Source organism: Chionomys nivalis, chromosome 10 (assembly GCF_950005125.1).
Source record: "Chionomys nivalis chromosome 10, mChiNiv1.1, whole genome shotgun sequence".
Taxonomy (NCBI): domain Eukaryota; kingdom Metazoa; phylum Chordata; class Mammalia; order Rodentia; family Cricetidae; genus Chionomys; species Chionomys nivalis.
This window is the reverse complement of record NC_080095.1, coordinates 19,389,334-19,403,568: the sequence shown is the minus strand read 5'-3', so window position 1 is coordinate 19,403,568 and position 14,235 is coordinate 19,389,334. Positions and strand designations below refer to the sequence as shown.

At 54.5% G+C, this 14,235-nt stretch overlaps 1 protein-coding gene across 1 annotated transcript in view; it reads right to left on the bottom strand.

The window, feature by feature from the left end:
• Ccdc85c (coiled-coil domain containing 85C) overlaps positions 1-7,605 on the bottom strand; it is a 73,091-nt gene extending 65,486 nt beyond the window's left edge. The window contains exon 1 of the mRNA XM_057783126.1: positions 6,534-7,605. Coding sequence (XP_057639109.1) covers positions 6,534-7,332 — 799 coding nt within the window. The 5' untranslated portion in view covers positions 7,333-7,605. The remainder of the gene's footprint in view (positions 1-6,533) is intronic.
• Between the last annotated feature and the right edge of the window lie 6,630 nt (positions 7,606-14,235).

Sequence of the window (14,235 nt, the reverse complement as noted above, 5' to 3'; positions counted from 1 at the left end):
GAACGACAGGCCCAAGGGTGGGTCCCCTTCCCTCCCAGCTTCCTCCTTAGAGCCAGAGGATTCCACACAGCTTGCTCAGGGTTTCCGGCTCTTGCTGCCAAGGCATTTCCTCCACTCCAAGACGCCAGCACTCTGAGTGACATCTGCTCTAGGACAGCACTGATGGACAGAGGGAGGAAGGATTCAGCAGCAAGGCACAGAGTGCACCCAGCCCTGCACCCACAGTGCCAGGGAGAGGGGAAAGAGCTGAGAAGACAGTAATGCCAGCCTGACAGGCCATCTGAGACCCAGAATGAAGGACCAGGAGGTAGGGTGCCGCCTCCAGGGTGGGGCCTGTACGTTAGTGAAGTAGGGCCACACAGCATTTCCAGAGAATCAGCTGATGAACAGGCACCACTCCAGGTCTTCCTGCCCTCCTGCCCAGAGAGCGGGAGACCAGTGGGGACGCTAAGACTGGGCACCTGCCCCTGGGTGGCCCAGCTCCCTGTCTGTCCAGAACTATATGCCGTTAGGGAGTGAGGATATAATGGGGACCAGTTTGGGAGACAGCTTAGAGGAGTGGTGGGGCTGTCCCTGACTATAAGATCACGAGAACAGAGGCTGGAGGGATGGCTCAGTGGTTAAGAGCACCTGTTGCTCTTGCAGGGGACTCTGGTTTGGTTCCCAGCACCTGCATGGTGGCTTACGACCAACTCTAACTTCAGTTCCCAGGGGTCCGACAAACTTTTTTGACTTGCACTAACACACAGCACACATGTGGTACACTTACACACTATGTAGCCCTGGCCTGCCTGAGCCCCCAGGGATCTGCCTGCATCGGCCTCCAGACTATCAAGATGACAGCCTTTGTCACCACATCCATTGAAAAGCTTTTTTTAAAAAAAAAAAAAAAATCCCACCCATTAGGAGAGAATTTTGTTCCTGTCTCCAAGCCCTGTGACTTCCATTGGGGTCACCTTGTCCCCAAGCCTCAGGAAAATGAGAACGAGCTACCTCTATTTCTGCAATGTGCCCCCCCCAGGACAGCCCCTGCATAGGTCACAGGCCTTGATCCTAGCATAAGCTTGGTCATGCATCCTAATTATTCTGCAATGAGGACAGAGTTCCGGTTGAGATGTAGATATAGCATCTCCCACAAGTGTCTGACCCGATGTCCCTGGAGCCTAGGACCACCTAAAACTACAGTCAGAGGTCCAAGGAGGCAGGGGGCGGGGCTTGGAGCAGACAGCCTAAAGCAGAGGTTCTTTCCTATGGCCACTGCTAGAGTCATGGCCGTCCTGGGGGTCCCGAGCTTCTTGCTCCTGCCCTTAGCCTAGCCTACAGGACATCACCAGATGGACGCTACTTAACTACTAGTCCCAGGCCAGATGACATGAATCACTGTGGAGGCACCGAGAACTTCAGAGTATAGATGCTCATTAAACTTATGCTAATATTTCTCTTCCTGCTTAAAGGGCCAGCTATGAGGTCAGCTCCCACTCTCGGTTGCCCTCCCACCCCTCACAGCCCTTCTGTGGCACAACCCAATGCGTGGGCATCTACAAGTGCCACCAACAGGAAAGCTCGTCACCAATGTCCAGGCAGGTGATCACACACCTCTCCTAAGAGAGGGCTCCTCGCTCTAGAGGGCACAGGATGTATGCATTTTCCTGATTGACCTGGGAATCACCGGAACTTTAGGGCTTCACCTGCAGGGCTGCACACAGGACCAGTCCCAGCCCCTCTGAGGTGATTTTTCCCATGATGCTCTAGTTGCCACCTTAAGAACTTAGCCATTCTGCTCCTTCTTGATTATAAGCCATTTTTCTTCTGTTCTCTGAGATAGGACTGGCCAACAGGACTGGTCACAGAGGCTCCACTCACAAGCATGGGTTAAGGAGTTCCCTATACACACCCCCAAGTAGCACTTCCTAGCATGAGAATGGGATCCAAACAAAAACAGAAGCCAAAGACTCCTCCTTTAAAGGCCCAGTTATAGGAGCAAGATATCACAAATAAGGAGACTGAGACCAAGAGGGTCAGTAACTTATCAAGGTCTCCGATCATTCCACTCTCTTGACCCTGGAGCTGGAGCCCTAGGCAGCAGGTTACACAGCAATGCCTTAAGGTCGGCACTGGGTGTTCCAGCTCAGAAACAGTCCTTTCAGACGGCCACACAAAGACACTTTCCCTCCCTCAAAAGTCAGTCATGTTTTCCACTTTGCAGATGAATGGTTCCAGAACTTGCCTAAGGGTTTCAAGGAACTGTATAAATGACTGCCACCACAGGCAAGGTGTATGCAGGACAGAAAGCAGGTATATGAGCCTGGGCAGTGTACACCTTTAATCCCAGCATTTGGGAGGTAGAAGCAGGCAGAGCTCTTCACAGAGAAACACTGTCTTGGAAAAAAAGAAAAGAAAGCAGGTATGTGTAGGAGCTGGCTTCCTCAAAAAATATTCCGGTCATGGAGCAATATTCCACAAAGTTCATGTCCCAGGAGCTCAGAGACCTAACTCGGGCCATCACTGTGGTAGGCTAACCTCTGCGATGGGAGCCGGACTGATGTAGGAAGTGAGAAGGAAAGAGAAAGATAGGTGGAGGAAAACCATGCAGAGGAGCCTTCTCTCCAAAAGGGGGGGGACAGAAAGCACCCTGGAGAACTGATCTTCTACTGCATACGCCCTCCCCCCAACATGGAGCTGCACCAGCTAACACAGAAGACCCGGGACTCACTCCAGTCACCCTGAGGGAACCAAAGCAATGCCCAACACCTCTTCAGGCCTCAGTTTGCCAAAAAAGCCTCCTGGAAGCACATGGTAGCCCTCGACAACTAGTTCTTCTTTGTGGTGCATGTGACCTGCTGAGTGCCTGTGAACGCCTGGGGCCCTGAGGGCCTAGCACCCAAACCTGTGGACAATCAACCTCACAAACCCCCCCACCAGAGTCAGGCTGGGAGAAAAGGGAAAGCTTGCATAACCCGCCCATTATCGCCTCTGACCTTCGCTCTGGGCTGGCAGGCTCATTAGTAGAGCCCAGAGGCCTCCCGGAAAAAAAGACCTATTCACCACCAGCTTGCTCTATCTTTTTTTAAAGGCCCAGACCACCCCCTACTCCACCCTCCCAAAACCAACAAAAGCACAAATGGAAGAACAAACCCTGCTCATTTTGAGGGATTCAGAATTTTAACCCAAACATGAAAATATAAATGGCAGTCACCCACTCACAGGTTTGCTGGGGGTTCTGAGTTAGCTGCAAGGGAGCAGCTAACTGCTGCTGGGGGGGGGGGGGGAGAAGGGCACACCCAAGGGCAGGGCATGGGCAGCTAGGCTAGAAGGATGCGAGGGGACTAGGAGGGGGAAACTGACTGAAAAGGCTCTCTTTTCTGCCGTGTGTGTGTGTGTGTGTGTGTGTGTGTGTTGTTGTTGTTGTTGTCATGTTGAGCAAATGCTCTATCCCTGAGCTATACTCCCAGAGGGAAAATGTCTGAAACTACCTCACTTGGGGAAAGAAAAAGGGGCTGAATTCCTGATGTTTAAACTGTCTCACCTACAGGACTAGATTAGAATGCCAGCAAGGCACCCTACACCTGACTTCAGCCAGACAGGAACCAGCCTCTCTAAAGCAGCCTAGCGGCCCCGACTGCCCAGTGCCCGCCCAGCGTCCGCCACTGCCTGACTGAGAGATCTATTTGCATATGCATTCAGAGACTGGTCAAGCCCACCTCAGCCAGAACTGCCTTGAATACAGATGATCACCTCCACCATGGCCACTCAAAGCCTTCCAGGACACCCTACAGGGCTGTGGGCATGGGCACAGCAATACTGGTCCCCCAGAGAAGACTGCAGGGCCTCGGTTCCCCAGCTCAGCAGCAGGTGCCGTTTACACACCACACACGGAGCTCAGAGGCGAATAAGCCCGCAAGCAGTCTCAAAGGCAAGGAGAGTTTGGAAGAGAAGCCAAACTGTGCTGGCAGGACTTCCACGGCAGATTCTTCCAACCACTGCTGGGACCACTGTGGGTAGGTGTCAACCTCACTGGCTTTCATGGAGTCAAGGGTTCCATGGGCTTCTCTATCCTTCTAGAAGGACAGAGAGGCAAAATTAACCAAGTTGCCCAAGATACCTGAGGGAGTCAAGATGTCTAGACCCCGGAGATAACTGGGTTATCAATAAGCCACTCTGTGGTCACTGATAAGGAAGTAACACTTCCCAGCCAGGTCAGGAATCCCAAACAGGGAGGCATCCCTGTTATCTAACTAACAGGAAAGCAAAAATGACAACCACAAGGGCCTCAAGTCATTCTTGGCAGAAACTTCGATGGCCCTGGTAGAGATCCCAGCAAGACAGGGCTGGGGTCCTCTCTGTGTGCCACCCCACATATCTGTAAAACAGGGCTGATGCAAGCTGCCCCCGGTTCCTGTGACTGCATGTCAAGATCAGGCACTAAGCCCAGTGTGACTCTACTCTAAGCCCAGTGTGACTCTACTCTAAGCCCAGTGTGACTCTACTCTAAGCCCAGTGTGACTCTACTCTAAGCCCAGTGTGACTCTACTCTGGCCACCACCTGAACTCTCTATCTTTCTCAGCTCAGTCCCGCTCTTCAAAGCCTATGCAAGGCTTTAGGTCCCAGCAGAGAGAAGCCCAGCTTTCCTTGTTTCCTGGAATTCTGTGCACATTAGAGGGAGGATATCTCATGGTCACCCACTGACTTCAAGAGACAAAACGGAAAAGAACAACTCAGTGTGTGACTGAAATTGGTAACAACAATGCTGAGTTTTCATTTCCGTGTCAAAGCAAAGCTTGGCTACTACAGAAACCTGCAGCAGTTTTGTTGCAAGGAGACTGGGGGGCAGGGAGGATGAGGTCTGTAGGAAACTGGACACTTCAGCCTCTACCCTTCCCCAGAGGGGTGGAAAACCTGCAGGCTGGCCAGGTCCTTCGGTGTGGCTGCATTATTCACCACTGCAACTGGAACTCTGGGCCAGCCCCACATCTCCTAGATCATCTGCAAAGAGGTGGAGACACAAGCAAGGCAGTGTCCTGCGGAGAATCGCTCTGGTCAAGGGCTACTGCTCGATTTCCCTAACTGCAAAGACTCCCCTCCTTTATGATGCACTTGAGAAAATCAAGACCCAGAACACTGGCCCTCCTAGAGTCCCTAGAAAGGGGGAAACCAAAGAGATACAAGCACTGTAAAGAGGGGCGGGCATCCCCAACAAATTGAGCTGGAACTCTGCAGATGGGGTTGACAGAGTCGGTGAGGACCTGTGGATGAAGTGTTACAAAGAGAAACCGGAGTTGCAGGGGTAGATTGCTAATCAGTAACAAAGTATCCATCTAGACCCAATCCTTTCCTGAACTCAAATGTTCTAGATAATAAATAAGGAGGAAACCTCCCCATGTCCTGCACCCGGAATGCAACTGTGACCTGTCCCCACCCCAACATGCCTGCAGAGGGCTTGGCCAGGAAACTAAGAAAAAGCTTGGTCCTCAGCTCTAGCTGTCAGGTTGGGGGAAGAGTTCTTCGAAGCTTTGATAGTGCCTGGACAGAGAGAGGCTTTGAGGAGAACAGAAAGGGCGGGTTATTCTCTGCCACCAGGCAAACAGTTCAGGCAGAAGCAGGTGCCACCAACACCGGGAACTAAGCTTTCAAACACTGTGGGGAAAAAGGGAAGGGCAGTATCTGGAGGTCAGGAGAGGAGGGAAGCTTCAGGGTGGGGATGGCTAGGACACAGGGCCTATGGCGGAGACACCCTGGGCACCGGCAGAGCTGAGCTCCCCCCATACTCCAGCCACGTATGACCCGGGCACTTCCTGTAAGAAGATCAAGCTTATAAATCTCTTCAGGGGCATTATCTATCTCCACCACACACCCACCCCGGTGAGGCAGGAATCAGCCTCTCCTGCTTAGAAGAAGGGAAGCAAGGAAACTGAGGCACACGGAGAAGTCGATCCTCTCCAACTATATCCCCTGGGGAACATTGTAGAGACCAAGTTGAAAAAGGTGTCCCAACCAGTAGTGCAGGATTTATGGGAAGCCAGGAAGCCTCTCTAAGCCCAGGGCGCTCTGGCCCAGCTGCCTCAAGGTCTTAGCACCAGTGCCAGTGGGCAGGGCCAGCCCAGTCCAGGATGAGATAGGACTACAAGGAAGCAGGCGAGGAAACTGGTGGAAGAAAGCACAAACCTACAGTACAGCTGTGGGCGCTGCCTGGGTTTGAGGAACATCTGTGGTTCCAAGTAGAAGGGAAAATTCACTTGCTTCAGCTCAGGAGTCTTCCAAGAAAAACTTCCCTCTGCCTACAAGTGTTTTCAGGGTGGGATGAGAGACACCCTTAGACAGAACAGGAGTGCCAGACACTAATACAAAAAGCTGTAGATACGAAACCTTTCTGCGGTATCAGCTGGACAGGGGCACCACCACACCGAATGCTCCATTTGCTATGCCCGCTGCGGAGGGGTCTGGAGGCGGGTCCCCACAATCCCGAACCTGTGAGGTGTTTAGGAACTATAGTTTCTCAATACCCCTAGGCTTCCGATCCGGGCGCGGTGCTTACCGTGCAGGCCGTTAGGGATGCTTCGGTGGTGCGGCGGCGCCGACAGGTCATCCAGAGACCGGCGCGTGGCTCCGGCCTTGCCTTCTGGACCCTTGTGCGGCCCGGGGGGCAGCAGCGCGGGTGGGACATGGTGGTGGTGGTCCGGGCTGCCGCCGCTGCCCGCACTGGACGTACTGCTGCCGTCGCCAACGTCGCGGGCCCCTGAGCCCGCCGCGCTGCCCGCCAGCGGCCCGCTCAGGCTAGCCTGGCTGTCTATGGAGCTGCGGGAACCCGCGCCGCCGCCGCCGCTGCCAGCGCCCCCCGCCGCCGCCAGAGCCGCGCGCTCCTCGTCCAGCAACAGCACCAGCTCCTTCAGCTCCAGGTTCTCGCGAAGCAGGGCCTCCTGGCGCGCCTCGAGCTCCCGCAGCTTCTGCTGCGAGCGGGCCACCTCGTGCCACACAGCGCCGGCCGCGTGGCGCCCAAAGCGCTGCCACTCGCGCGCCAGCTTGCGCCCCTTCTGCCGGTCGTCGTCCAGGAAACAGCAGAGCTCGCGCAGCTCCTGATTGTCGTCCTGCAGCCGCTGGTTCACGTCCTTGAGGCCGCGGATCTCCAGCAGGTGCTGCTGCAGCCGCCGGTTCACGTCGCGCATCAGGCCGCCGTGCTCCAGCATGAGGCCCACCTTCTCGCCCTCGGCGCGCCGCAGCCGCCGCGCCAGCTCCTCCTTGCTCCAGCGCAGCAGTTCTTCGTCCGGCACCTGGCTCAGCTCCTCCGACGCCGCCGCTGCAGCCGCCGCCGCCACCGCCGCCGGGGGCTTCGCCATGGCGGGGCCGTCACCGCGACATCGCCCTCGCCCGCGCCGGGCCGGCGCTCCCCGCGCCGGGGCTTCTCTGGGCCCGGCCACGCGCGCGCGGGGGGCGGCCGGGGACGCGTGCGGCCCGCCCCGCGCCGCCTCGCGCTCCCTCCCGCAGCCCCCACTCGGGTCACCCGGGAGCCCGCGCGTGCCTCAGGGCTCGGGAACGGGGAGGGTGGCTGCGTCGGCGGCCGTGGTGCCCGGGCTCTCCCGGCTCGGGCGCAGCAGGCGGAGGCCCGCCCCCGGCCCCGCTCCCGGAGCCTCAGCCGCCCCGCCCACCTCGGGAGGAGAGGGGGCGGGGCGCCACAATCGGACCCCGCCTCCGAGAGGGAGGTGAGCAGTGGCACAGCCGGCCCCCGAGGTTCCCCTACGCAGTGCGACGGCCCGCTGGGCGCCCTGCCAGAGGCGCGTTCGAGCCGTGGTCCCGCCCTCCCACCGGTTTGATTGGACCGGTCCGGGGGTGTGCGGGAGGGGCGGGGCGCGCGCGGGGGATGCCGCAACGATGGTTTCGTCCAACCGTGAGGCCAAGCCCCCTCCCCCCCCCCCCCCCGGTTCAAGTTTCTGCGCCCGGAGGACGCGGCCTGGGCCAATCCCAGGACTACAAGGCGGTTTTAAAATACAGGTAGGGCTGGGGGGTGGCGGGGACCGGTGGGAAAGGTAGGGCAGGGCTTCCCTTAAAGGAGACGCGCGAAAATGAGCGTGTCTCTCCCCCTCCCCCCATCAGACCTGCGTCCCCGACCCTCCTTTTCTCATTCTTAATAAGCAAATGCCCACCGGGTGGGCGCAGCTCCCTTCTTTTTTCCCGGGAGTACCAGAATTCGGTATAGTCCGAGAGAGGAGGAACAATAGGACCCTGATGTAGGGGGTCGGACAGAGCTGCTCTTTGTCCCTTTCAGGGCCACCGACCCCCTCCGCCCCAATCTCTACCTGGGTTCCCCTGCCTAAACTCTCAGCGGGACTGTCTTTTCTCTCCTAGCTAAGGACTGTAGAGCCTTGCCAGTCTTTTCTCAGGGACAGATCTCTCCCCTCTTCCCCAGGCTTGTTGAGGCAAGGGAACCGGGGACCTGCCCATTTCCTGGAGCGTCTTTCAGAGCCCTGCCCCTTCGCACACTCAACCACTAAATCCCTGGGATTGGAGGAACGTCTTTGGTTCGCTAGGTGGAAACCCTTGTGAAAGCCGAGGGAAGGTCTTCCACCCCGGCCATAAAGCTGGGGTCCAGAGGCGCACAGCAACGGGAGAACCTTCCCCCGCCCCGCATCATTGCAGGGGATTCAGATCTTCCTACAGCCTGTAAGCCCGGTCCCCAAAGCGCATTTACGGCGCTTCTGCAGTCGGCAGACCGAGGGAAGGGTGCGTTTCCCCTGGACCTGCCAGGAGATAACCCACCCCGGGCGCACGCACACCGGGGTAAGCTACCCAGGGGGCCTGGAGCGCGTGCCCGCGCAGCAGCTGACGTCCCCTTTTACAGTTACTCAGCCGTTTACTGAACCACTGCGTGTATCCTCTCACACCTTCCCCAGTGTGGGAGAATTCTACCCGGACAAGACTACAGAGACCACTGCCCTCTGAGGGTACTTAGCATTCTTGGGAGAAGGGACAGTAAGAACATGAGAAGATACTGGGAGGCTGTCTGCAGCGCAATGCAGGGAAATCAGTCCCCGTAGTCTCTGGGAGGGACTAGGCTGTGGGAGCTTGGATCTGAACCTGAGCAACAAGGACAAAGGTAAGGGGCGTAGGCTGTTCAGGTGGAGGGAACAGCTAGTGGAGTGGCCTTAGGGGTTGGCCTGTTAGCGGACGATTCAAAAGAGAGGAGGGACCCGTGAGATGACTCAGTAGGTAAAAGAACCTGATGTCCAGTCTGACAGCCTGAATTGACTCCCAGGACCCACGTGATGGCAGGAAAGACCCTAATCCCTCAAGTTGTCCTCTGACCCCCATACGTGGGCCATAGCATGCATAAACCCTCACACACAAATAAATAAATGTAATGGTATTTGAAGAAAGAGAGAGAGAAGGAAGGAAGAGAGAGAGAGAGAGAGAACAAAAGAGAGCCACGGGTGGTGCAGGTCACCAGTCCTAAAACTTGAAGGCAGAGGTTGGGGGAATCTCTGGGAATTCCAGGCAAGTCTGGGCTACAGAGTGAGATTCTCTCTCAATAGAAGAAAAAGAATGAAAGTGAGGTCTGAAGTCAAAGGGCAGGCCCAGGTGTGACTTGAAGCAGGAGCGCTGTCTTGACTGTCTTAGATCACCTTAAGAGACTGTGGCTCTTGTGTCAGGGTTGGGAACCACACAAGTTGGGCTAGATTTAGCCCTCTTACACACATGCACACACACACACACACACAAGGCACTTGGAGATGAGCTGGAGAAAGGGATGGGGAGACAATGAGCCCCAGGGGTGCTGAGGCCAGCGCACACACTCAGTATGGGTGAGTCAGCTGAGTGTTCTGCAGGTCCAGCCCAGTACAGTTTGGCTTTAGAAAGGAAGGGACTTAAAACAGCTTGTGCCTGGGGAAGCTGCAGATCTGTAGCAAGATTCAGTTGGCTCCCTGGAGGCTCCCCACAGAGCAAAGACTATGTTGGGGAGTTGCTCCAGGGAGAGAATGGGGGGAATGAGCAGAGCACACACCCACGGGGACACTTCTGCTCACCAGGGAAATTGCTGAGATAATTCAATTTGTCCTGGGCTTTGTGGAAGCCGTTTGTCTCCTTGTGGTGTTCCTATGTTCCTCTGTCTTCTCTTTCTCCAAGGTGACAGTTTCATATGAGAAAAATGAAACCTTTATCCAAGCAGTGGTTCAGATCATCTACACCCTACTGACTGGGAAGTCTTCCTCCAGGACCTTGACAACCTCCCTGGAGAGCTTGGGGAAGGCTCTAGCGTTGGTGTTGCTGAATGGTTTCAAAGAGACTTGCTGTTCCCCTTTGCTCCACATGGTTGGTAAGAAGAGGATCCCAGGACTGAACTAGCATCCCAAAGCAAGAGATCTCCAGGACAAATGTGCTGTGTCCCCTAGAACACTCCGAATCGAGTATAAGCCGCAGAGCAAGTTCGAGGCCAGCCAGGGCTACACAGTGAGATCCTGTCAGTCCCACGCACACTGCTATGTAAGGGGCTCTTATTCCTCTCCGGGCCTACAGCTCTAAGCTCAGACTCCAGCTCTGACAGCCCTAGCTCTTTGCTAAGCAAATGATTGACTCTTCAGTGCATGTCCCACTGAGTTTGAGGCCCTTGTTTTAAAGGGGGAAAGTGAGTCCCAGAAAGGAAACACTTTGTCCAGGGTCATTTTCATTCATTGGTTTACCAGACACATGCATGTGCTCCAATACATAAGTACCACCAACGAGCAAAGCAAAAATACCACTCATAGCTTCCTGGGGCGCTGAGAAAAGTTTTACCGGGGAAGCTGAACCCTGAAAGCTGAGAGGCGATTGGCCGAGATTGGGGGGGGCACATCAAGTGGCTGAAGCAGCAGAAGCAGGGGCCAGGGTGAGTCACCGAAGAGCCCAGGTGTGGAGCGGGGGAAGGAGGCACAGGCAGTGGAGCTGAGTGGAGGAGATGGTGAGTTTGTTAGCACCATACTTTCCTGGGGGCTCTGAGAAGCAACCATAGCAGCAATAATAACCAGCAGGAATAGCTGCATAGATTACCTGCCCCTTCAGTAAACCAACTCTGTAGGTACTCTAGTACTAACCAACCGAGCCAGGAGTAACTTGGACAGTTAGCAATGGGAAGGAGGCATGGAGGGAGTGGCTGGAATCTCAGGTGAAGTGGGGTATCTAATTACCCTCCCTACCCCTCCTCCTCTGAGGGAATGTCAACTGGCCCAGCCTTAAGTATCGTAGCAGTGGCTGTCAGGCTCACAGGGCAGTGTCCCACAGCAGGGCTTGCTTGGGTGTTAAGTTCTAGGCTCCAAATGCAGCCTTTGAGTCCTGCTATGTATATATCTCTGTGACAGCTGGCAGCTGCTCCTACCACCCAGTCCTGCAGCTTGCAGATTCTCTGCATGCCAGGCCTCGGGTGCTACCTCAAGCCCCAGGTCTACAACTAGCGGCCTCACACATGCGCGCACACACACGGTAGAGATCGGAGACCCAGCTCCTCCGGTGTCTGAATATTTCATGCAGTGAGGGTGGAATGAAAGTGGCAAAGACCTTAATTGTTAATGTGACTTCTGCTGGCTCTAGGCCCAGCCCTCCCGGCCCCTCCTGTTTGAAATAGCAACAGTGGATCATGATAATTCCTCTGGCACCCCAGGTCTTATGCCCCGCCCTGTGTGAGGCTGGGCTAGAAAGAAGCTGACCCCCTGACCATCACCCTCCTACAGAGTGGGACACTCTCAAAGCACACATGAAGACTCATGGAACCCTAGGTCATACCATGAGGCAAGTGTTGCTTGCCCAGAAAAGGGGTGGGGCAGAGAGAGGCCAGACTAGAGCCTGGACTAGAGTTGTGTTCATGAAACTCTGAAAACCTACACAACCAGACAAAGATGCAGTGACCAACACCAGACCGTGATGCAATGAAGCCTTCCATCTTGGCATCCCAGGTACCCAAAACCCGTGTCAGCAAATCAAGGTCCCAAGGCAGCAAGGTCAGAGCAGCCCCAAAGGTCTCAGCCCTGAAAAGTTCATGAAATGCAGCCCCCAAGCCCCTGCCCAGATCAATGCCATTTGAAAATCTGGGAATAATTCCAGTCTGGAGGACTGGGATGCTCTAGGCAGACTTGTTCCCCGGCATCAGACCAAGCTGGAAGAAGACACACCCATGGGAATGGGACAAGCCCTAAGTGTCTGGCGTTAGAGCAGCGTTTTCAACCTGTGGGTCTTGACATCTTTGGATTTAAAAAAAAAAAAAAAAAAAACTTTCACAGGGGTCACCTAAGACCATCAGAAAACCCCTTTCCATTAGATCCACAGCGGTAGCTAAACTGTAGTTATGAAGTAGCAATGAAAATTCTGTGATTGGGGTTACAACATGAGGGGCTGTTAACTGCTCTAGAACACTTTGCCTAAAGGTGTTCACATTGCCTCCAGCAGTCCTAATATGCACTACCTAGGATGCAAATCTCTAGTAATAAGGGAGGGACTAGGGTTGGTAGTGTTGGCTGCCATCTTTTTCACAGTCCTTTATTTGTTGCCCCATAGCCAGTGTGATGACATGAAAAGTAATAACACTACCTGGGACTCGTGGACACAGACTCCCAAAGAAAGAGGCCAGCACAAAAGAGAAGAGCATCTTGGGCATATTGCAGAGCTTCAAAGCATCAGGGTTGAGGAGATCCTGGAAGTGGAGCAGAGGAATGGGAAATGAGGGAAAAATACAAAGGTCAGGAGTAAGAATGAGGGCTGGAGAGATGGCTCAGAGGTTGAGACTGTTCTTCCAGAGGTCCTGAGTCCAATTCCCAGCACCCACATGGTGGCTCCCAACCATCTGTAATGAGATCTGGCGCCCTCTTGGGGCACACAGGTATACATGCAGAGCACTCAAAAAGGAAGACAGCGTTCTCCAGCCAGCTCCACGATCTACAAGACACCAGGATAATGGGATCCTCAGCTGAAGTAACCTGTTTTCATACCCATGTGATCAGAGTGATGAGGGAGAGTAAGACATTTGCGCACATTGTTAACAATTACATCTATTGAGTATGCATACCTGCGTGGACATCAGAGGAGCTTGCAGGAGTGGACTCTCCCACAATGTGGGTCCACGGGATCAAATTTCGGTGGCCAGGCTTGGTAGCAAGTAACTTTACCCACTGAGCTCTTTCACACATGCGCACACACACGCACCAAGCTGGAGATGAGACTCGGTTAAGTAGAGCACTTGCCTGGCACACATACACAAAGTCCCTGGCTTCAGTCCCCAGCACCACACAAACTGGCATGGTATTGATGGTATTGCGGAGACTGCAGAATCTGAAGTTCAAGATCATTCTGGGCTACATAGTTTGAGGTCAGCCTGGGATACATGAGGATCCTGTTCCCTGTCTTCAAACAAAACAAAAAGTTATCTCCCATGCCACCTTCCTCTAAATGAGGAATTTAGGGCCAGGTGTTATGCCAACACTCAGGAGGTCAATGCAAATTCTGGGGTAGTCTGAGCTACAGGATAAGACTATTTCTGGAAATATATAAAAAATGGAAATTCGGAGTGTGGCTCAGTGGCAGAGTAGTGTTTAGAAGCCCCTGGGTTTCTTGGGTTTTCCTACTAGCACACATGTGTACAGGAATGTGGACAAATTAATCCCAAGAAATGCTCCTGAGATGGTTCCCGAGGACAGGGCTTGGAAAGAAGGAACCAGGGCAGAGGAATGAATGGAATGACTGAGGTTCCAGTTAGGGGAGCCAGGGAAGAGAACACACAGATGAGTAGAGAGACAAATTCCACTGGTTGTGGTGGCGCACACTGGAAGCATTTGCTGAAGGGGGTGGAGGCAGGAGGATCACGAGAGACAAACTGAAAGAGTCAGACGTCACCCAGAGAATAAGACCCAGCACAGCGCAGCTCAGGTGGGCACACATGTTATATAGTGTAACATACACCAGTCTAACCAATAAATTGTGACGTTAGCTGCACTGAGGGGGTGTGGAGAGGGTGGCATGGGGGACACAGAACGCAGAAAGGCAGCAGATGAGTAATGCTGGAGAGGCAGGAAAAGGGCAGTCAGGCCAGGTAAGGTGGTGCACATCTTTAATCCCAGCTCCTGGAAGAGGCAGGCGGATCTCTGAATTCAAAGCTAACCTGGTCTACAGAGCAGCTCCAAGACAGCCAGGCCTACACAGAGAAACTCTGGCTTGGCAGGGTGGAGGGCAGCTAGTTGGGAACACTCCAGGGGAAAGCACTGAAGAATCTAGGGATCAGAAAAATG